Raw genomic sequence first — 23,081 nt, 5'->3', positions numbered from 1 at the left:
TGACAGTGGTGGCTGGGAACCTAACAAATGGTGGCGCTTAATGTGGGAAGTGACTTTCCTCCCCACAGTTCAGTGTCACTAAGAAAGGCTACCCATCATTTTGGGGTTGATTTTACAGTAGAGTAACAGTAGATTTCTAGCACAGTGCTAATTTTACAGTGCTATTGATTGCCTGTTTAAATTATCAGCAGCATGATTAGTGATACTGTACATTGTCAAACCCCAAGGTCAGTAAGTATTTCGGATGTCTCTGGTGGCATTTTATTGCAGTAAAAAAAGTTTACTACCATGCACATTTGGTAACACATTGGTTAAAGTAGCATAATTCAATGGAAAATAAAGAAATTCTGAAGCATTATTGCAATAAATTACATAAAATGATGGAATTTTTATGGTTGCTTATCTGGAGCAGGAATGTCGGTAGGAGATATGAGGAGTGCTCATGCCATTCCTGGTTATTTAAACTTTTACTGTTAATCAATGCAGAGCATGGGGCAAGAAACTCACTGGATTTATTTTTTTTAATTTTTTAAAATGTATTACAATATGTTTTTCATTAAAAACCTAATCAGCATGCTTGGTAGACCTTGTGGAAAAATATAAGATTGCTAACAAATAGTTCAATAGGGGACCATCAAAATTAGCAATAAGAAATTTCCCCAGGCCTGGTAGATCTCCTGATGCAGACATTGTGGTGCCAGAAGAGCAGCATTGGAGAAACCAGAACTGGCTCATCAGAAACCCCAATTGGAGGTTGCCACATGGAGTCCTGTCACAAACCTCATGTAGTGATGGGAAATATTTTTATTTTACCATTAAAAGTTGGCCATTTCATAATATAATTCAGTGGAAGAAAAGTGGAGCAAAAGTTATACTTAGAAATTTGACATCTGCCCAAGCAAATACTACCTTGCTGTAATTTGCTTGTATAGGGAGTAATGGCCCATCTCTAGGTAATATAGAAATGTGTGCTTAACCAAAGCCCTCCTGTCCTGAAGCAAAATGCAACATGGAAAGAATGTGTCAATTAGCTGGGTACTCTATGATAATATCTGTGATTCTCCTCCCTTTGAATGGAAGTCATGATCAAATCTCCAATGAAATCACAATTCTGTGTGCAGTGCTTTTCTACAGTGCAGGTTGTTTAACTGCAGAGGCTCAGTTACAAGGCACTGGAAATGATTTTTATAGTGTGACACCAGTCTTGTGAATATTCTGCAAAGTCACTGCCATGAAATGTTACAATGGTGTACACATGAATAGATTTGTGGGCAAACAGTGCATTATAGTGTCATAAAATGGCACACACTTTAATACTTGTGCATGTGCATCATTCATTTTGATTTAATGGTAGTAACATTCACCATGCTACCATGAGACAGTTAGTCTATCTACAAATCAGTGAGAAAATAGCAATGCTCAGCTATACTTGTTTGTTTGTGAGACTTGTGAAACAGGAACAAAACTTGAAATAATGTAATTCAAGTTGATTCAAACACGGGTGCTGTTGTTGTGAAAATTATTTATGTAGGCATCCAAACCCATTACCCTGCTTAAACATTGAAAGATGTATTGCATTGATTTGTGTTACTGCCTTCTGTGACCTTTAGGTGTCAAGATAACCTTTAACGATCATGTGCCGTTGTCAATTGCACGGCATGCTACTTCAGGTAATAATAGTTTGTGGAGAAATAAATGAAGAAACGTGAATGGATGTATTAATTTCAGCAATGGAAATTCTGAATCTACAGTTCATCTACAATTACACGCAGTGTTGTGGTAAATGGTTTGGGATTCTCTTGACAATTAGGCTACAATATTGTTCATGATTCCTTGTTTTTATCCTACTGGCAAATGCCTAATTGGTACCTTTCTGCTAATGCCATTCAGTGAGAATATCAGTGCGCATGCAATAACAAAATGACTGGTTTGTCTCTTGAATCTACATTTTTGCATTTAGGAGGTGCTCTTATTCAGGGTGACTTACATATGTCTCGCATCCTTTAGGTCTCTAATGTCCAATATGTTGTTTCAGTAAAAAATACAAATGCACATTATATTTTTCTGTCATACACAGGGTTTGAATGGTAATACGTTCAGTAAAACTAGCTTTGAAATAAATAAGTTGTTTAATTAGCACTGTTAATTTGGGAAATGAGCAATGTTCCGAATTCAAAGATGTACTAATTAAAATGTCACCAGTGTGAATATGATTTGCTAATGGAACATCTAATAAACCATGTTGTCTAGATAAGAAAATAACTTTCAGAGGGAAAACATCCATGGGTAAAAATACAAATTGCAGTTAAATGTGATTACTTCTGCTTCATTTAACACCGATGAAATCAGTTCCCTGTTCACTGTATATCCAGTAAATGGCCTGACAAAATAATTCTCACTATGTATTTATTTGCTTGATTACAATGAATCACTAATGGATATAGAAACAATAAACAATGCAGCAATGCATTTTGAAAGTACGCACAACAATATCTCCTATTATTTTTAGTCAGCGTAAATAATAACCTGCTTGTGTCTGGCATCTGATCTGGTTGCTGCACAGATGTGTCCCTGACATACAGGGTAAATACACCCAACACATTACCACACTACTCTGCAGTTTTGGGCTGAAGCTTGGATGGGAGACTTGCCAAAAATTTGAATGGAAGACCTTTGAAAAATGAATTTGCTGGTGGGCCATTTGGGGAAACTCCCCTCTACTTCAAATCCAGTGCCATAGAACACTGATGGGGATACTGTATTGTAGAATGTCCTCAGTCACTGTTTTCGTTAAAGATGCAATATTATTGAAAAAGCAGGGATGCTAACATCAGTGTCTTAGTTCCCACCTAATCAATCCCTACAAAAAATGAGAGGCTACTCTATTCCTGGCATTACCTTCCCTTTATATTCCTCTGGTCATCACTGAAAATGAGCACCTATAATGCAAAAACTGAACTGGTTTGAACCAGAGCATGCAAGCTGAAAAAACTGGGGAGTGTAGAGCAGCTGCATTTTTCATGTAGCACAGAGCACATCAGGCGCATATTGGTGTCGATATTCTCTCTTAGAGCTCCCCACCACTTTAGCCCCACAAGTACAGAACCACCTCTAAAAAGGCATGCAGGCAGCTGAACTATGCATCCATTGCGCATATGGACTGCATCTGTTATGTAGCCGGCTGAGTTAAGCTGAAGTTTGCTGATGAATTAATGGAGCTGCTATTGCAAGATAAGGCAAAGGGTACTCTGCCTTTCAAAACTTTCGTCCCCAGGCCAACAGTAGTTCTACCATGCTAGTAGCTTCCTTCGGTCAATAGTAAACTAAAGTTTTATATATTTCACACTTCGGTAACTAGGTACTGTACCACTAAGTTTTATTTCTTATCCTGAGTATATCAGTGTGAGAGGCTTGGTGCATATTTCACACCACACACCTCTAAAGTCCAAATAGATGTTTGTTTCTCAAAATAGCCCATTAATGTAGCAGCTGGGGAGAATGTTCATCTTTGCCTGATGCCTACCTCAGGGGAAAAAAATAAATTGTTCAATGTCTATATCAGTTCTCAGAATACTAAACTGTTATTATGCTCTTTGTTAGTATTCAGTCTGTATAGTCATTTTTTTATTTTGTTCATTTCTTTACCTCGAGCCTTCTCATTTTACTGGCACTCTGACTAGGCCAAGTAACGGTTTGTTCTGTTTTTATGATTTAAGCTCCAAATTAGATGCAAGGCTCCAATAGGGCAAGCAGAATCAGGAGAAGCAGGTCACCAAAAAAGCAGCAAACAAGCGGCCAGCTATAGTGTTTTAATGTTCGACTAACCAGCCGGTGCTTCCCGAACACACTGTTAATATAGAGGCTGCCGCTTGTAGCCAGCAGGGGGCCCCCAAGTCCCTGGGGCCCCAAGCATTGCATGGTTTGCATGGTGCCAAATTCCGCTTCTGCAGGTTATTTTCACATTTTACCAGTGCAGACCTCTAGTACGGCACCTTAGTAAATATGGACAAATTATATTTGTCTCATTAGTGTCCATAAAAACCCAGCAAATCCATATTAAATAAGGCTCTCATTTTCGGAAAATGCATGTCCGTAATTGAGAACTGTAAATGAGCACAGCTACACAAATCAGAACCACATTTATAACTATTCCTTCATGAAAATGCACTCGGATGTGTGAGTGTTTAAGTCAGGATCTTGTCAAATAATTTTGAATCTTACTTTATTTTCCCAATGTATAAGGATTGACATTTTTTAATGAATATGAATACATATGATACATACATGCTCATACTAGCTGAACAACAGCATTTGAAAAACTTAGGGTAATCAGCCTGACAAGGCTGATTACCCTAAGCAGGAAATAGGCCTAATAATCCTGATTCAGGTCTCAAAATCAATTGGTATACATAACCTTTTTATGAGAAACGACTTCAGTTCCAGGCCAGTGAGTTAGATGGCTGTATATTGCATTTTTGGGAAACAAATGGCTGTTATATTGCAATGGATAATGTTACCCTTAAGTGCAACTGCCCTGTTCGCAGAAGGACCAATTATAAGATGTATATGCAAAGGGGAATTTTTCATAGGGTGATCCCACTGAAAGTACATTTTAAAGTTTGGTGTAGCATTGCCTTTACTGGAACATTGTATACTACTAATTATTGCTGGTCCCAAATGCTCCGCATGCATTCTTCTATTGTTCTGATGATTCTCTTGAGAAATTTGGGACTAACGTATATAAATTTATATCAGCAGAGCAGCAACTGATAAGCACAAAAATTTCAAAATTAATGCACAATATCTTTGTATAAACATGTGCATTACACTCACTTAGGCAGAGTGTATATAGCCGGAAATGGACAGGAGTGGAGTGGGTATGTATAAAACTCATAGTGTGTCGAACCTAAGTAAGTCATTTTCTTTTACTAAACCTAGTTCTATTCCTTGACCAAGCTCAAATGAATAAATTTGATTTAATGTCGAAAAAAGGCTGAATAAAATCTAATGTTGTAAAACATGCCAACCTGAAATATAACTTTCGTTTTTACAAACTTGCAATTCCATAAACGTTTCAGTAAGCTAGCTCAGTGGCCAGTCCTGGTCCTGGTGACCCTATTTTTATGGGTCACCAGGAGAAATTACTGACCAATGACTGAGTAATCATTTGCAGTAATTTCTTTGAAGTAAGTGCCAAGTAATGATGAAAAATAGCATACCCTATGATCCTTCAGTATCACCACTTGCTACCCTGCTATTAAACCCCGCAAAACGAGTGTGTGTTTATTGGAGGTGAAGGCGGAGGATCACACTGATGTGGTCTACATGTCACAGCCTTCTCAAGCACCAGACCTCAAACCCAATCAAAAATGTATGAGATATTCTAGAATAACGCCTGAACCCACATTTCCCACTACATTGACTAAGTATGAATTGACTTCCATTCTGCAGAATTTCATATGCTGGTAGTCTATGCTATTGTACACATAGGCCATATAGACCATATGTGATGGCCCAACACAATTAAAGTTTCTATTTATTAATCCACGGCCTGTGTGTGTAGGCATTAAACCACAAAAATAGAAGACAGTGCATCTGCACTTTGCCCAATCATGCTAAAAAATTGATTGTCAGGTACACTTAATGTAACACACAGCATGACACACACATACACACACACACAAAGAACTTAAAAATAAGAAGCCATTTTCTATACTATTCCTTGACAGAAACATTGCTTCGGGGTTATAAATGCTGATATCATCAGAATTATAGGTCTGCAGAGGCACTGAGTCACACACAGTGTGCAGACCAACTAGGCCTGGAATTATTGAGAAACTCTGCAGTGTTGCAAAGACCAGAAGTTAACACAGTAGCTGTTGCTAGGTACCAAACACAGCTTTATGCAAGCTTGGTGTTTACCCTCTGTGCTTTGTGTACCAAGAGGCCTCTGACAAACTGCTGTTACTGCTCATGCAGAGTGACAGAGGAATTAACTATCCAGGGCTGTCTCTGGACTTTGAAGATATCTATATTACATATTGTATATACCTGGGGCTTCTGGTCTTTTCATAACTATGGACACCCTCATGGGCCTATGACGATGAAGAGATACTTTGTTCTTTTAATGCAGCTGTAATTTTTTTTTTTGTTGAATAATAGAGTATCTGAAACATGAACCTACTGTATGATTAATAGACGGGCCAGTCAACCAAAAAGGGTATGAACCCCGCAATAATTCATGAAATTAAGCCTTATAAAATTCCTTTATTATAAAATGCACAAGATTACCTTTGTAACCAAAAAAGAAAAAAAAACTTTAGTGTTAAGTGGGAATAAGTCACACTTTATATAGATAAAAAGTGAAAATTCAGTCCCTCTTTATATCTCTGTTTTGGGTTCCATGTAAAATCTATAAGCTTGAGGGGAGCAAGAGTCCAATACATAATGAATGGGTAACAATTTACAATAAGGTTGCATGAATTTGCAAATGTATAGATAATCATGTAACTAATACATTAGTTCATGTGTTTAACTACTAACCAAATTCCATGCATAATTAATGTATTTGTACATCCTAATTCATGTTAACAGCTACATTTAGTTTATGCCAGTTCATGTGACCTTATTGTAAATTGTTACCAGTGAATGGTCTTTGCATGAATTCTGCTGAAATTAATCATTGGAGCAGTAGGGAATGACATGAATTACCTCTACTGTAACAGCTGGAGAGTAGCCTATGTTAAAGCTAGCTTGTGACAACAAAAGCAATCATATCTTTCAAAAAATGCCTTTTAAGATTTCAAAGTTCTGCAATTTCTAATATCAAGTCATTGCCAATATTTTAACATGCATTTTAAAATGTGTTCAGAAATGTGTGCATAAGTATGTTACTATTTCAGTTTTGTCATTACTTGTTACTTTAAATTGGTCCACATAAAATTACATTTTAGATTTTTATTAGGCAGATACTGTGACAGTACGGGTGCTGGGACCCAGGCGCAGAGTGGGGGAAAAAAAAAAAAAAACACGAAACTCAAAAAGGGAAAATTAACAAGGATTTTACTCACACAAAAAAGGCAAACACAAACAGGGAACAGGCAAGGCCACAAAGGGCAAAACAACAAACTCAAAACATTCTTAAGAACAAAACACCGAACAGAACACAGGCAGGCAGGCAGGGTACAGGCAGGTGGAACACAGGCAAACACATAAAAGAAACACCAGAAAATACATACGGGTCAGGAACAAAACACAAACGGGTAACAAACGCAGGCAGGTACAATGGGTCTCAACAAACGCTAGTCGGGAACAAACACAAGGAAGAACAAACGCAAGGAACCAGCACCCGAGTCAAGGGAACAGAGAACTTAAATAGACAAGGGGTAACAAGACACAGGTGAACTCAAAAAACAATCAAACCAGAAGGAGGGGATAACAAGACACAGGTGGGAACAATGATGGGATAACGAGACAATGAAACAATCATACAATTAACAGGGAGGGAGCAGGACACAAAACAGAAGTGCCGCCATCTGGCGGCCCAACAGGGGAAACACAGACAGGAACACCGGAACATGACAGTACCCCCCCCCCCCAAGGGACGGCTCCTGACGTCCCAGGAGGCCGACCCGGGGAGGGAGTCAACAGAGGGTGGGGGCTGGAGACAGGACAAGACAAGAACAGGGACAGAACGCGGGAACAGGACTCTGACAGGAACAGGGACTGGACACAGAGCAGGAACAGGACTGGGGCAGGAACAAGACAAGAACAAGACTCGGGGCTGGAGGGGAACTCGGGGCTGGACGGGAACTCGGGGCAGAAACAGGACTGGACAGGAACAGGACGGGACTCGGGACTGGAACGGGACGCAGGACTCGGGACTGGACTCGGACGGGGGAACAGGACTCGGGACTGGGCAGGACCCGGGCAACACGGGGAGACTCAGGGCTGGGCAGGACCCGGGCGACACGGGGAGACTCAGGGCTGGGCAGGACTCGGGCGACACGGGGAGACTCAGGGCTGGGCAGGACTCGGGGAAACTCAGGGCCCGCACATCGGGCTACACGGGGAAATTCAGGGCCCGCACATTGGGCGACATGGGGGAAACTCAGGGCCCGCACATCGGGCGACACGGGGGAGACTCGGGGCCCGCACATCGGGCTACACGGGGAAATTCAGGGCCCGCACATTGGGCGACATGGGGGAAACTCAGGGCCCGCACATCGGGCGACTCGGGGGAAACTCAGGGCCCGCACATCGGGCGACTCGGGGGACTCAGGAAACCAGGGGGAACTCAGAAAACCAGGGGGGACTTGGACAGGGGCAAGGCAGACATACAGGACTGGACTGGGGCGAGGTGGACACAGGACAGCAACGAGACGGGGCACGACAACACTGGACTGGGTTGGACAAGACTGAGGGGGAAACAGACTGCCAGATACTGGCACAATCGGGAGACCTACAAGGACAGACACAGGGACAAGCAGGCGGGGAGGCACACGGCGACACCGACGGACACACAAAGGGACAGGCAGACAGGGAAGGCGAGGGGGGAGCCCAACAACTGACATAGGGACTGACACACAGGCAAACAAGACAAAACACACGCGGACTGGCACACTGACAGACAGGCAGACAGGCGGGCAAACACGTTGGCCGATGGGCTGACGGCTTGGGGGGCAGACAAACAGGCCAACAAACTGGCTGACACACATACGGGTAGACCAACAGACAAACAGGCGGGCAGACAATTAGACAGGGGGGCCGGGGAACACACGGACACACGGTTGGGAGGACGAACACCAAAGGGAGAATGGACACCAGGGGGAGTGACGAGACCGGGGGAGGGACGACCACTGGGGGGAGGACGGACTCCGGGGAAGAGACGATCACTGGGGGAAGGACCGACACCGGGGGAGAGACTACCACTGGGGGGAGCGACGAGACCGGGGGAGGGACGACCACTGGGGGGAGGACAGACTCCGGGGAAGAGGCGACCACTGGGGGAAGCGACGACACCGGGGGAGGGGCAACCACTGGGGGAAGCGACGACACCGGGGGAGAGACGATCACTGGGGGAAGGGCGAACACTAGGGGGAGCGAGAACACTAGGGGAAGCACGAATGCCAGGGGAAGCACGAATGCCAGGGGGCAAGGTGTGGACACTAGGGGGAGCGAGGACACTAGGGAAAGAACGGACACTGGGGGGCGTGTGAACACTAGGGGAAGCACAAACGCCAGGGGAAGCACGAACGCCAGGGGAAGCACGAACGCCAGGGGGCAAGGTGTGGACACTAGGGGGAGCAAGAACACTAGGGGAAGAACGGACACTGGGGGGCGCGAGAACACTAGGGGGAGCACGAACGCTAGGGGGAGCACGAACGCCAGGGGGAGCACGAACGCCAGGGGGAGCACGAACGCCAGGGGGAGCACGAACGCTAGGGGGCAAGGCAGGCGGCTTAGCCTGCGGGGCGGCCAGAGCAGTCTGCGGCGGCCCCTGCGGGACAACAGATGGGACCGTTGTCCTCTCCGGGGCTCTGGACGGCTCTGGAGGCCTCTCCGGAGCTCTGGACGGCTCCGGAGGCCCCCCCGGGACTCGAGGCGGCTGCGGAGGCTCCCCTGGGGCTTGAGGCGGCTCCGGAGGCCCCCCCGGGGCTCGAGGCACAAGTACAGCCCGAAACTTGGGTGTAGCAGGCGGCCTCCGCGGAAGGGTCAGAGCAGGCGAGGCCTCCGGGGCTCGAGGCGGCTCTGGGGGCCTCTCCGGGGCTCGAGGCGGCTCTGGGGGCCTCTCCGGGGCTCGAGGCGGCTCTGGGGGCCTCTCCGGGGCTCGAGGCGGCTCTGGGGGCCTCTCCGGGGCTCGAGGCGGCTCTGGGGGCCTCTCCGGGGCTCGAGGCGGCTCTGGGGGCCTCTCCGGGGCTCGAGGCGGATCCGGGAGCCTCTCCGGGGCTCGAGGCGGATCCGGGAGCCTCTCCGGGGCTCGAGGCGGATCCGGGAGCCTCTCCGGGGCTCCAGGTGGCTCTGGGGGCCCCTCCGGGACTTGAGGCAGAGCAGGCCGTGATGGCCGCTCCGGGACTTGAGGCAGAGCAGGCCGTGAAGGCCGCTCCGGGACTTGAGGCAGAGCAGGCCGTGAAGGCCGCTCCGGGACTTGAGGCAGAGCAGGCCGTGAAGGCCGCTCCGGGACTTGAGGCAGAGCAGGCCGTGAAGGCCGCTCCGGGACTTGAGGCAGAGCAGGCCGTGAAGGCCGCTCCGGCACTCGGGGCAGAGCAGGCCGTGAAGGTCCCTCCGGCACTCGGGGCAGAGCAGGCCGTGAAGGTCCCTCCGGCACTCGGGGCAGAGCAGGCCGAGGGCCCTGCCATCTGGGCTGGGCAGGGGACAGGAACACAGACCACAGCTGTAGGGAACCCGGCTGGGCAGCCGGACGGGACCGGCGGGACCCCCGCGGGCCGGACCCTGGGAAGATCGCAAGCCGAGACCCCTCAAAAGGGTCAGGATCCGCCGGCTGATCAGCTGGAGGTCTGGCCGACCGGGAGGCAGCCCGACCACGGCGCCTCCGCGACCGCCCGCCCCGGGCACTGGGAGGTTCAAGCTCCCACCACCCTGATGGCATTTTAAACAAAAAAAAAAAAAAAAACAAACCTCTGCTGGGTCCCAAACTGGCTGGTTCCTTCTGTGACAGTACGGGTGCTGGGACCCAGGCGCAGAGTGGGGGAAAAAAAAAAAAAAACACGAAACTCAAAAAGGGAAAATTAACAAGGATTTTACTCACACAAAAAAGGCAAACACAAACAGGGAACAGGCAAGGCCACAAAGGGCAAAACAACAAACTCAAAACATTCTTAAGAACAAAACACCGAACAGAACACAGGCAGGCAGGCAGGGTACAGGCAGGTGGAACACAGGCAAACACATAAAAGAAACACCAGAAAATACATACGGGTCAGGAACAAAACACAAACGGGTAACAAACGCAGGCAGGTACAATGGGTCTCAACAAACGCTAGTCGGGAACAAACACAAGGAAGAACAAACGCAAGGAACCAGCACCCGAGTCAAGGGAACAGAGAACTTAAATAGACAAGGGGTAACAAGACACAGGTGAACTCAAAAAACAATCAAACCAGAAGGAGGGGATAACAAGACACAGGTGGGAACAATGATGGGATAACGAGACAATGAAACAATCATACAATTAACAGGGAGGGAGCAGGACACAAAACAGAAGTGCCGCCATCTGGCGGCCCAACAGGGGAAACACAGACAGGAACACCGGAACATGACAAGATACTGAATAAAGCATGGCATAGCTATTAGACTTAAATAAGAAATTGACAATCCATGCCTACATCGCATTTAAAAAATATATAATGAGATGTGTACACATTGTAACACACTGTATTGGCAGTAGTCAGGAAACACTCATTAGGTCTCAGCTGTAGTACATACTAAACCTACCCATTCATTTTCAAAGAGAGAGCAATTATGAGTTAATGCCTTCCATGTGTGAATACACAGGCATTCATCCTTAAAAATGAGTGCACAAGAGATATGCAGTCTATATTAATTATAGGAAGACATATTTTACTGCAGTTTCCTTATTTCAAATGACAAGGACATGGATCAATGATTGGTCTTTTCATCAGCTGGCTGTGGAGAAAAATCAACAAAAGGATCCATTTCTAACCGACCAAAAATGCTTTTTTTATACCAACCTTTTTTTATATCCTTCCATATACCCATATATATATATATGGGTGTCTGTGCTAGCGTCTGATTCTGTTTCCAAGGGAACCATTTAGGATACATATTCGGCACATGTGAAAGAGAAGATCTGTGTGCGAATGCAATCCTTCATTAACCGAAATTGAGATTTTATTTGCATTGTTTAGTCAGAAAATAATTGCCTATTATTTGAATAATCTTATAAACATTATTGGATTGCCAAGCAACAGAAATACTGGTATGGTCCCTTAAAATTGATATCACTAATCCTCCTTTTCGCTTTTATGCTATCCATATTCTTAATAAAGGCAATTTAATGAGTCCCATGATCTATTTTCAGGCTGCAAACCCAATACAGTTTGTATTTTAAAATCTTTGTACATGTTTAGGCAAAATATTTGAACTCCAGGAGCAAGAATCATTTGAATTGAAACAGAAACTCACTTGTATCACATTTGTTTCATTTCAGATGAGAATTGCATTGTTTCTCAGGAGAAACAATGCTTGTAGTATCTACTGCATATCTGGCAGCGGCACGGTGGTTTGAGGCCCATTTGATACCTTGGACCCTTGATGAATTAAAGCCATTTAGCCAACAAATGTGTTCCATACTGTATCAGCATAATTTACAGCTGAATCTAGTCCCACCCCCATCCAGACTCTGATGTTGATGGGTCACAGACATCAGGAAGTCATGGCATGCAAAGGAAATGCAACCAAAATATATATAAATAATTTTAAAATGTATCATACCAAAAAGTCATCCTCAAATTACCGTCTGCAAAAGTAATTGAATTAGCCTGATGTGGACTGTCAATTTATTTACAGTGCCACTGTGGATGCTCTACCTTAACATCTATTAACTCTGTCTAATATTGAGTAATGCATTAAAGCTGCAGTTAAACATAATTTAAATGTCTTCCAAAGAACTTTCACAGTGCATAATTAAGAAGAGTGTACATAATGTATACAAACTGTACATACAAAATCACTTGACAGAAAATCATAGCTTACCACACTTACAGAACAATACTCTAATACAATGGCCTGATCCTTATTCCTTTGGTGCCCTCTACTTAAGGCACAAAGAGGTTTATGCACAGTTTGTCTGTCATTAAATATGTTTTTAATTTTGAGCTCTTGTTCTAACTCAATCCAGTCATATGTTTATTGACTTGGACAGTAAAGCAGTATTGACTTGGACAGTAAACTTAAGTACAACTGTTATAATTATGTAGGAAAGGATTAACCAATGTGATGTGAATACTAATATAGATTGGGGTCAGGTGCTGTAACTGGAATGACAGAATGTTTTCCTCTTCTATGACTGGCACCCTATTTTGTTTGCTATTCTACAAAGTTAACCAATGTATAGTTCACTCACTGATTCCCTGACCTATTAAATCAGGGCTCTCATACCATTAATTAACATGTTCTGCATTTTGTCTGCTGTGCAGTATGTGAATTAATAAATTAATTAATAGACCAGCACATGCATCTTTTATAATAGTTTGAAGGAAAATGGATATCCGCACACTGGATTACAGCTCGCAATGTTTTATTGACTAAAAGACAAAGCAACGTTTCAACCCAACAGGGTCTTCATCATCAACAGGGTCTTCATCATTTGCCTGAATAAAATATCCGGAGCTGTAATCCAGTGCGCGGATATCCATTTTCCTTCAATCTTCACATGTACGTTTATCCTGCACCTGGCCAAATAACTGGTTGGATGTGCACACAGCTACTCTACTGTGCTATCTTTTATAATAGTGCCAACAGGTGTGCTTTGCATGCCTAGGATTTTCACGTGCACCATGGTGAACCTGCTCTACTCTAATCTCTCCCATGCCCTTGTCATAAGGACTACAATTGGTTCAAGTAATAGGCTATATAGCTATGTCCGCAATTTCGGCATACAAGAAAGCAATCAGTTAGGAAATTATTTTATTTTAAGTAGCCTAAATGTATTTCGAGTTCCTTCTAACCATGCATGTAGAGGTGTTTTAAACAACGATTATTAGTGTAACAAGATGAACTACAACTTTCATATTCGGAAGTGTTTGTCTTCATGCCCAAGGGCACAGGGAAATGTGTCTAGTTGTTCATTTTTAAGCGTCTCTGAGAAAAAGGACGCATGCTGTTGCAGATATTCGATATCTTAAAAGAACAGGCTACTCGTCCAGTGGAAAACACACCAAACCATATTCTTCAAGCTCTCGCCATAAGACCGTATGCTGTATAAACAACGTTAACGAAGTCCTATATTGTGACTTAACGTAAGATGCGCTTTGCACGCACAACGGCATTGCGATAATTGTCAGTTTGAGCTTATTTCAGTTCGACGAATGAACTTATTTTAACATTTACAAAATGCCTTATGACTGGGTCTAACTGGTCTACCCATTCCCCAGCTACCGAACACCCTGATTAAACTACACATAACGCAAGGCTATGTATACAAAATCGTCCATCCCCGCCCACCAGTGTGCCATTGGTTAGCAGCGCTGGTTAAATTATTTCGCTCCACGGTACTTCCACAACCATGTTAGTAATTCAGCACAGAATTAGCCTAGAGAACGTACAGTGCCTCTGAATTGGCAACGACGTGGTAGAGAAAAAAGGCAAATGTTGATTCAGCTATTAGGTTGATCCAAGAAAGTGTAAAAGGCTGACCTGTGCAGAAAAACAATAAATAACAACAGAACAACTTGTGATTGTCATTGGGTCAATGATGGTAAATGTGTGAATCAGGGGGACACTCGCCCCCACTTTAGTTGGGAAAGAAGATACGAACAGCCATGGGACGGTTTTCAAAAGGACGTTCCTTCTGTTTGGTTGTTACATTTCTTGCATTCGGTACTATACCTAAGACAACTAAAGGTAGGGAACCGAAACGGACTCTTCATATGTTCTTGTTTTATGTAACCTCTATGTACATCTACGTCTGTGTGGCTGTAGTTATTTGGCTTTTCATCACATCTGTTTTCACCGTAATCTGTTATCGATTTAATTTAATCCAAGGCATAGCCTACACTATCAAACACACGTATCGACCGTACCTTAATAGCCTGCTGTAAGCGACCGCTTTCGGTGTAACAATTGCCCCAAAAGTTGCTGCAGTGCGTGTTTGTCGTGACAGATGTAGGATGTGAGGATAAAGGTGATCTGTACCAGATTCCTTCCATTCCTAATGAGTCCCATGAACTGCTTTCTCACATATAAAACACATTTCTGTTAGATTTACGTCAAGTCCGTAGGCTAAAAAATTATATAAAGGAGCATTGGGACATTATTATTATTCAAGTTTTTTTTTTCTTTCGTTGACAATGATTTTTTTATAATGGACCGATATGCATTAACTGCAGTGAGACTGTAGGCTCGAATGCGAAGGAACAGTCCACACTATCCGAGGCTGTTTCCCAAGAAAGAATGTCCCTCTCGTTGGATAATCTGAGACTAGTTATGTGTTTATGGTATAGCCTAGTTTATGGTGTTGTTTTAACCGAGTGTAAATCTATTTTTAAAGAGAAAATTGAAGCGTGTTTTAACATTCCCTGCATGGAAGTGTTTGTGATTTGATGGAAAGAGCATTGCTGTAATATGATTTCATTCCGACTGTTTTATGTGAAATGTGAGATGCAACAGGCTCCTATACGCAATGCATGCGGGATTCGGTGTTTCTGTTCTCTATGTTGTATATGGTTCCATGCAGCTTAAATATATATATAAAACGCATTAAAATCCTCTTGACTTCATACATGTATGGAGAGCATGAATTCCCGGTTCTTATGTGATAAATTGCCCCATATCCCAGGCTACATACTCCGTCATCTGTTGCGTTTATTTGCGCCAAATCTGCAGTTATTCTGTGTTTTAGGAACAGGTCACAAAAACATTTCTTTGACATTTAGCCAGATTGATCTTGGAGTGTGCGTGCTAATAATAACTCACTGCATCGATATCATCTTGGGCGAAGATCTTCAGCCTTTTGGGTCGTTCTACTGCTCGGCCGGTTAAGGGAGGAACAGGCAGGAATTCTCTAGCACAGTAAATTTGAGCCCGCCTAACTTGAACTGGCGGGGATGGGATATAATTGCCTTGCACAGGCGGCTAGTGAAGCGAAAGACCCATGACTTATTTAACGAACAGTATGCATCAGTGGAATGCTAACAGGCTTCTTTCATAAAACATTTTTAAAATGTTTGTGTCATTAATACATAAAAAATAAAAATGATACTACTGATATGCATAATAATAATAATAATAATAATAATAATATTTCTTCCCATGTCAGAAACCATCAAGGTGGTGTTATGACATACTAAAGCGCATGTTTCTTTCATAGCGTCAGTCCCATTCTCTTAGTTAGATTGGATAGTACCCCGTAGAGACATGATGTAGTTTATATATCAGAACAAAAAGCTTAAAGGTTTCATTTTTGCTTATTGGCTATAGGCCTACAGATTTTTTTTTCCCCCACTTCAACATTCCTTATATCCATGATTCATTTTGAATAGTATCAGAAAATGACCCGGAAATCTGTGGAATGTAGTATGTTATTGGTACCATTGAAATAAACGTATCATTTATATAAAATAAGAATTATTCAGTTTTTGCTCTCCATTATTTGTTATGTCAACATTTACTGTTCATTGAATGCCACCAGTCCGCAAACTGCACGTATTGCCTTTGCTGTCTTCATTCCATTTACATTACAGTCAATTGGCAGATGTTGTACAGTAGTGGAGAACATCAGTGTTACTCACAGGGATGGAAAAATGCTGTGTATCCAAGAGGGCACAGAGGTCTACAAGTTAGTGTAATGTTAACCAAACGGATAACAATTTATATTGTAACAAGGTCCTATCTTTACACAGCTATAACTATCATATTATCCAAAAGGAAATCCGAAGAATAAAATTCAGAAAAAAAAAAAAAACTATCATATGCACAACAGACAATGGGGTGTTTCCTCCTGTACACAGCTGTTGTAGTGAACAATCTTGTCTCTGATAATGTATTTTCTGTTATGGTTTGATTTATGGCTGGGGGCAATGGACCACATATGAATATTAAAGGTGTGACTATACACCCTAGGGTTTAATTTTAAAAAATGAAAACATCTTGAATTATGTAAGATAAAGCATGCGGTGGAGGTTTGCTTATACTGTTGTTCACCCACACAACTGCATTTTTAATTGTCTGCTATAGTTTTGAAACACATCTTGCACTCTACACAACAGGTGACACAATTACAGGTCAATGCTAAAGACTTAAGATGCCCAGCCGGGAAAACTAAGTGCTTTTGCGTTGCTTCTCCAAGGGTGATGTCACATTCTGTTGCAGGTGTTCACATGCTAACTCATATCTCTGAGCGCCTCTACATTTTCCCCTTCTAAACCCCTGCAGCAGCTTCAGCTGGCCGACTGATATTCCTCGCGTGATTTCAGTCACTAGCACCAAGCTAATAGGCATAGGTCTGCTGGGGGTTCAAACCACGCCCTCACCACCTGATCTGCCCACCTAGAGATACAATTACCCTGCTGAGCTAAATACAAAGATCTCCAGCTAAGAGAGCTAATTGCACTCTTATTGCTTCTCCGGGGTAATGTCACAATCTATGTTGGCGTTTCATTTGATATCTCATGCATCTGAACTCCACTGCACATGTTTTCGCAGGAAGGTTTTGTTAAATGAAAATGGCAACATTTCATAGAGCTAGTATCTTTATATTTTCATGTTTAGCTACCCACATCTATGGTGGTTGACTGATTTGGTAAAGGGCCTGTCTGTTGTCAGCTAGTTGACCTAGCTACTAAAACATAATCCTAGTTTGCTACAGTCATCATCAAAGCAAGGTGTTGTTATCAAAGTGACAGAAAATGATCACAAATGCAGACAACCTGTAAAGTATTTCTTTTACAGTGTTTCTTTTTAAAAAAAATTCTATTACACAAACTATTGGCTGACTGACAGACTTGAAAATTGTAATGACTGGTAGCAGAATTTATGGGGTGCTCAAATAGGTTACATTCTTTTAATGTATTTGGAATAATATGAAATAAATAAAATCACATTCAGTCTTAAAAAAAAAAAATGAAAGAAAAATGCTCTAATTCTGTTCCATTCCGAGTGATTACAATGTTTGCTATATTATTTTGTAAAAACTATTTCACTTTCCTTGTTAGTATTTTCACAGGAGAAATTTCAGCAGTAGCTAATTATAAGGTTGGAACTTTGTCACAGAAGGCACAGGTATTAAGATTTTGTGATTTTTGCCATTTTATGGCAGTTCCTTATCTTTTCCCATTGTTTTTGCCATTTCCGCGATTTCCTCCATTTTTAGTGCTTTCTGTGATTTTCTGGCAGTTTAGGGCGAGCTGTCTACCTTCACGTAGTCAACAGTGTTATTTGTATAGGCATTTGCTTTTTAACAATATTGCCAAATGTTGGGAGAAACAAAGTGTGACAATGTATACAGATGGGATACGCTGGTATCAAGATTCCCGACCGTGTCAGTTGTTGCAATCGAGCTGACTAAGTGTTGTATAATGTACTTTTGAACTGCGCTTACTTACAATTTGGTTATGTACTGTGAATCTGTCATTAATATGGCAGAGATAGCATTTGCAGCTGTTTAAACTTTAGCATGAACTGTGCACTGTATTATTTCTTAGTGGATCCCATACTTGTCTTTCTTCGGTGCTTAAATTAAGGCACATTAGCAGGTAGAATTGTGTGATGCCTACAAATCAGAACATTGCCTAAAATGGCTATTTTTACTTCCTGCATTAAAACTCTGCCTTATAAGTCAGAATTATTGGGAACTGGAACATAGCCATTGTCATGTAAACAACCTTTTTCTGAATAATCCTCCTGGAAAGAAACACACCTGTTTTATTTAGTTCATACTTAACCTGCTAGCTAGCCATCATGTTGAATCTGAAAAATTTTTCGTATCAGTAAACTTGTCTCGATCTAGGTAATAAATACTTGAAAATATTTACTCGCAGAAGAACTAGAACAGCAGTGTCTTTTGAAATGATGGGAAGATCATTTGATATTCATGGTAAGATGTTGGTATTGCGAATTATTGTAAATAATTATTGTTTGCAGTAAGTTATTTTGTGATTAATATAAGCTAATAAGAGCAAATGCAACATGACCATGCAAAGGTGAGCATCTCTACAAAGCTATATAGCTAGCTGCAAAATCCATGCATGTCCTACAGGGATAGTCTATATAAGGCTATTACCAGGTATACAGGATTAACAGCAACCATCGTATTTCATATTGCTTGTAAATAGCTTACTGAAAATATGACTGTAATCAGGACCATTATACAGAATATTATATGTAGGTAAATGCAGTCACTGTTGGTGTGAAAACAGAATGCTGATTCAAGAAATGTATAGTTAAGCAATCCACTTTCACTTTTCTATCATTTAGCTGACACTTATCCTGAGTGACTTACAATGCAAACACAAGGGCAAAGATAGGGGATCAAGGCACCGTAATTCAGGCATTCCAAGGTTCTGGTACAAAGAGTCTGGTTGGTGTGTACATTCTAGCGATCTTCTGAAGGTATAAAGGGAAAAATCCCTTTAGTAGCCCAGCTAGCATCAAGGCTTTACATTTGATGCAGCAGTTAAGGGTAGTCAGTTGAGGACAGGGGTTGAGAGGGTGATATGGAAATGTTCTCTGCGGTTGTAGACCAGGTGAGCAGCAGCATTCTGGATAAGGCCTAAGGCAAGGAGGTCAGTAAGAGACCGTTGGAGTAAACCAGGTGGGAGAGGACAGGAATCTAAACCAGAATCGGGGTTTAGTAACTGGTGAGGAATGAGCAGATTCTCTTAATGTTGTGGATTCTCTTAAGGAAGAATCTGCATGCACAGCTCACCACCACAGTGTTCGCAGTGATGTTAAGTTTGTCACAGGACCACTCGGAGGTCTTGGCACCGAAAGAAGCCAACAATGGTATCACCCAGAGGGCGGATATCACATAGGGGGTAAGACACGGCAGAGTGATTCGATGAATGGCATGGTGATTTTCTGTCCAGCACAAGATGTCAATCAGATTTTTCATCATTATCATTAAGGGGGATTCCTCTTCATTGAAAATATGTTTCAGTAACCAACTAATGATTTAATATCATGACAGCAGTGGCAAATTCAGTGAAGAGGACATGGATAGTTTGAACTGAGGAAAGGAAGGCTGTCTGGGCAGAATGGAGGGGTCCTCACTGAAAAGGATATGCACAGCTTCTTTGGAGTATCCTGCTCAGAAGCCCGACTGTTGGGGATCGAGCAGGTTGTTCCGTATGAGGAAAGTAGAGAGTTGAGTAGAGAACTGAATATTTCTTGAGTAGTTTTGAAAGTCAGGAGTCTCAAAATGTATTGAATTGTGTGTCGCATGACACGCACATGCTACTAGGTACCAAACATATTATGTGGATAAAGAATATACTTTGGAATGTGAGAATGTATGAATATGAAATAAAACTGTTCTTCATATAAAAAGAATACCCTTCCTTAAATTGAAGAGATTAATCCAAAAGGGCCGTCTTGATAATGATGCGCTTAGTCAAGCTCAAAAATGGACATCTGCATGACATGAATATGGATGGATGTCTGTCAGAGGATAATTTGCACAAAAATATGCACATTTGCCTTGCCCAGCATTTGATAGGATACTAATCAATTTAGCAGGAGAATCTATGTGTTTTTAATGGATGGATCAAAATCTAATGCCGAGGCTTTATTGGAACGGCTGCCCATATTGAAATGAGGGGCATAATTTGGCAGGGTGGCAGGTCTTGAATGGATTTTGATTTGTTGAGCTCTCCTTGGCATAGTAATGGACTTTCAATCTAGTTACAGACAAGACTGAGATTGGGATGACAGGTACCAAATTAAGAGTTGGCAGGGAATACCCCATACCTATACAGTACCAAACGTTTGGCACTTGAGTGTTTCTCACAGAAATAAGTGCTACTATAACTTTTTTTTTTTTAAACAAAAAAAATTAGAGATCACATTTGCATCTCTCACTTGAAACATTTAGCTAAATTGGCTAATGACTGAAAAACTAATGTTCTATTGCTTGGAGAAGTATAAATTCAGCAGCCAACAACATTTTTTTTTCCTAAAATTATACTTCCCGCACACACACACACACACACACACACACACACACTATATGACCAAAATTATCTGGAATCTGAATACTCCTTTGTCTGGGGCTGTTTTTGCATGGTTTGGGCTAGGCCTCTTTGTCCTAGTGAAGGCAAATCTTAATGCTATAGCATACAGGGTGTAGATACATGTAATGCGTGGATGGATGTATGTGCAGAGTATGCCGTGTATCATGTAAATTAAGACAATATTGAGATATTGTCCTTCAAACCATGTCTTATATTAGAAATACTGAATGGTCTTATATTAGAAGTACTGAATGGGAACTGAATTTTTTGCCATGGAATTCATTGGCTTCTTCTATGAAGGGTTCAGTCAGAACAAGCCAAAGTGACCTCTTCTGTCTGAGTGCTAAATCATGTACAATGCACTGCACTTTAGTATGTCACCCTGTAAATCACCAGGTTCTTACAGTCATTCAACAACTGCCCTTTATTCTAGAGGTTTAAAGGGATCATAGACTTGTAGTATTGTACCATGGGTCATACTGTAACTTCAGTCAAACCACTTTGACAGTAAGTTGGATGGAAACAGTGTTAATTACCATGTTTGTATCACAGCCTGAAACATTTCACAGTATGTGTTGATATTTAATGTAAGGCAATGAAAAGTAAGTAGGTCTTGGGTCTACTGCAGTGGATACATTTTAAGCCACTTTGAGCTTAAAGAGCTCCAGCAAAGAGGTGCTAAAGTGATGTATTTTAAAAGTAGTACTACAAATTAATTGAATGTAGTTGCTCTTAATTTGATTTAGGAAACAAGAGCAAAATCACACTGTACCTTTTTTAAAATCCACCTATAATATTACCTTTTAATGTCAGCTCCTATTACTCCTATTTTAAACACTGCCCATTGATCATTTAAATGCTTTAAAAAAGTTTGGCAAGATGACCAAGTTCCAAATGTAAGTTGACAAACTGAATAAAAACATGATTTGAATTTGTCAGTAAAAATAAAACCAGGCCAGTCTAACGCACACATGCCCCTCTTTGTATGCTTAGCTAGTGTCTTATTGTGTGAAGACTGAATATCTCATTCATATTTTTGCCTGGGCCACTAATTTTGCCTCCTTAATAAATTATCTGTGTTCTGTTCTTATAAACATTGCAAGGATTCTAAAGTAGAAGAGCCATTTTATATACACTACTGCTTGTTCTCACCATGGTCAAGCAGCCACACATTTATAAAATTCTAGTCAAGTGTGTGACTTAGTTAAACAGAAATAGAAAATAAAAATGGATATAATTCTACTAGTGTTCCGTGTGTTATGTACCAAGCACTGAATGCCCAGATTGCAGTTAAATAGCTTGTTTCCTTTGTCCTGAAGCTAAATGCCAAACAATTGTTGCAATCCTCACCCCTTGTATTACTGGCTTAGAACAGTGCTCTGTACAATCAATGTGGCAAAACTACCACATTCTACTTTGAAATAATAGGTCAGATTTTAAAATCCCCAATTCCTTGTTTAACTGGAAATGTTCTCAAGTTAAATCGGTAGCACTGTGATTTTGCAAAAATTAGCTCCTAGAAAATTTAACAGGAATGTTCACTTACCCACTCAATCTGAGCATCTCTTTTGTATTTTAGCATGTCATACGTAAAGCCCCTATTCATAATAGCTCCTATCAAAAGGTACTCTATTAAACCAGTGTTTCCAAGCATATCTAATGTAAACCAGATTGACTTCACTACTGTAGATTAGAGCATTGGGCATCATGGGGATTTTACTTTTTGAAAGCAGAAAATATAGCTAAATGACAGAGTATTTTCTTTTCCTTTTCTGAATGTCAAAACCACTGTTTTTAAAAGGTTAAATCATAAGTGTCTCAATAGTTCAATCAGCCTTATAGGTATAATTTATTCAGAATTCAAAACTGAAGTCTCCAGGTCACAGACTGTCCCCTGCCCCATTTGCTCTGATGTTAAAACATATGTCTCTTGTATATCAGCAGTACTAAATACACAATTCTCTGATAAAGACTGATTAAAAAATATATAAATAAAACTTTTCTTGCATTTGCTTGATTCCTCTTCTGTTTCTCTTCTTTATCTTCAGATTATACAAATACCATTGAAGGTGATTGCTATGTTTGGGAGAAAAAGTAATAGTGCATGAAAATTGTTGTAGAACCGATACCACAGAGGACACTAGGGTAATCATC

At 41.7% G+C, this 23,081-nt stretch overlaps 1 protein-coding gene across 4 annotated transcripts in view; it reads left to right on the top strand.

Annotated features, from left to right (window-relative positions):
* The first annotated feature begins 14,242 nt into the window (after positions 1-14,242).
* The window catches only part of LOC118213465 (netrin receptor UNC5D-like), a 111,659-nt gene continuing 102,820 nt past the window's right edge, over positions 14,243-23,081 (top strand). For 3 of the 4 annotated variants that reach the window (XM_035392473.1, XM_035392472.1, XM_035392470.1), the window contains exon 1: positions 14,243-14,604. In XM_035392473.1, coding sequence (XP_035248364.1) covers positions 14,523-14,604 — 82 coding nt within the window. In that variant the 5' untranslated portion in view covers positions 14,243-14,522. The remainder of the gene's footprint in view (positions 14,605-23,081) is intronic. The other variant, XM_035392471.1, reaches the window with a different exon arrangement.

The sequence above is a fragment of the Anguilla anguilla genome, chromosome 14 (genome assembly GCF_013347855.1).
Source record: "Anguilla anguilla isolate fAngAng1 chromosome 14, fAngAng1.pri, whole genome shotgun sequence".
NCBI classification, from domain to species: Eukaryota; Metazoa; Chordata; class Actinopteri; order Anguilliformes; family Anguillidae; genus Anguilla; species Anguilla anguilla.
Note: the sequence above shows the minus strand (reverse complement) of the source record. Positions and strands in the feature narration are given on the sequence as shown.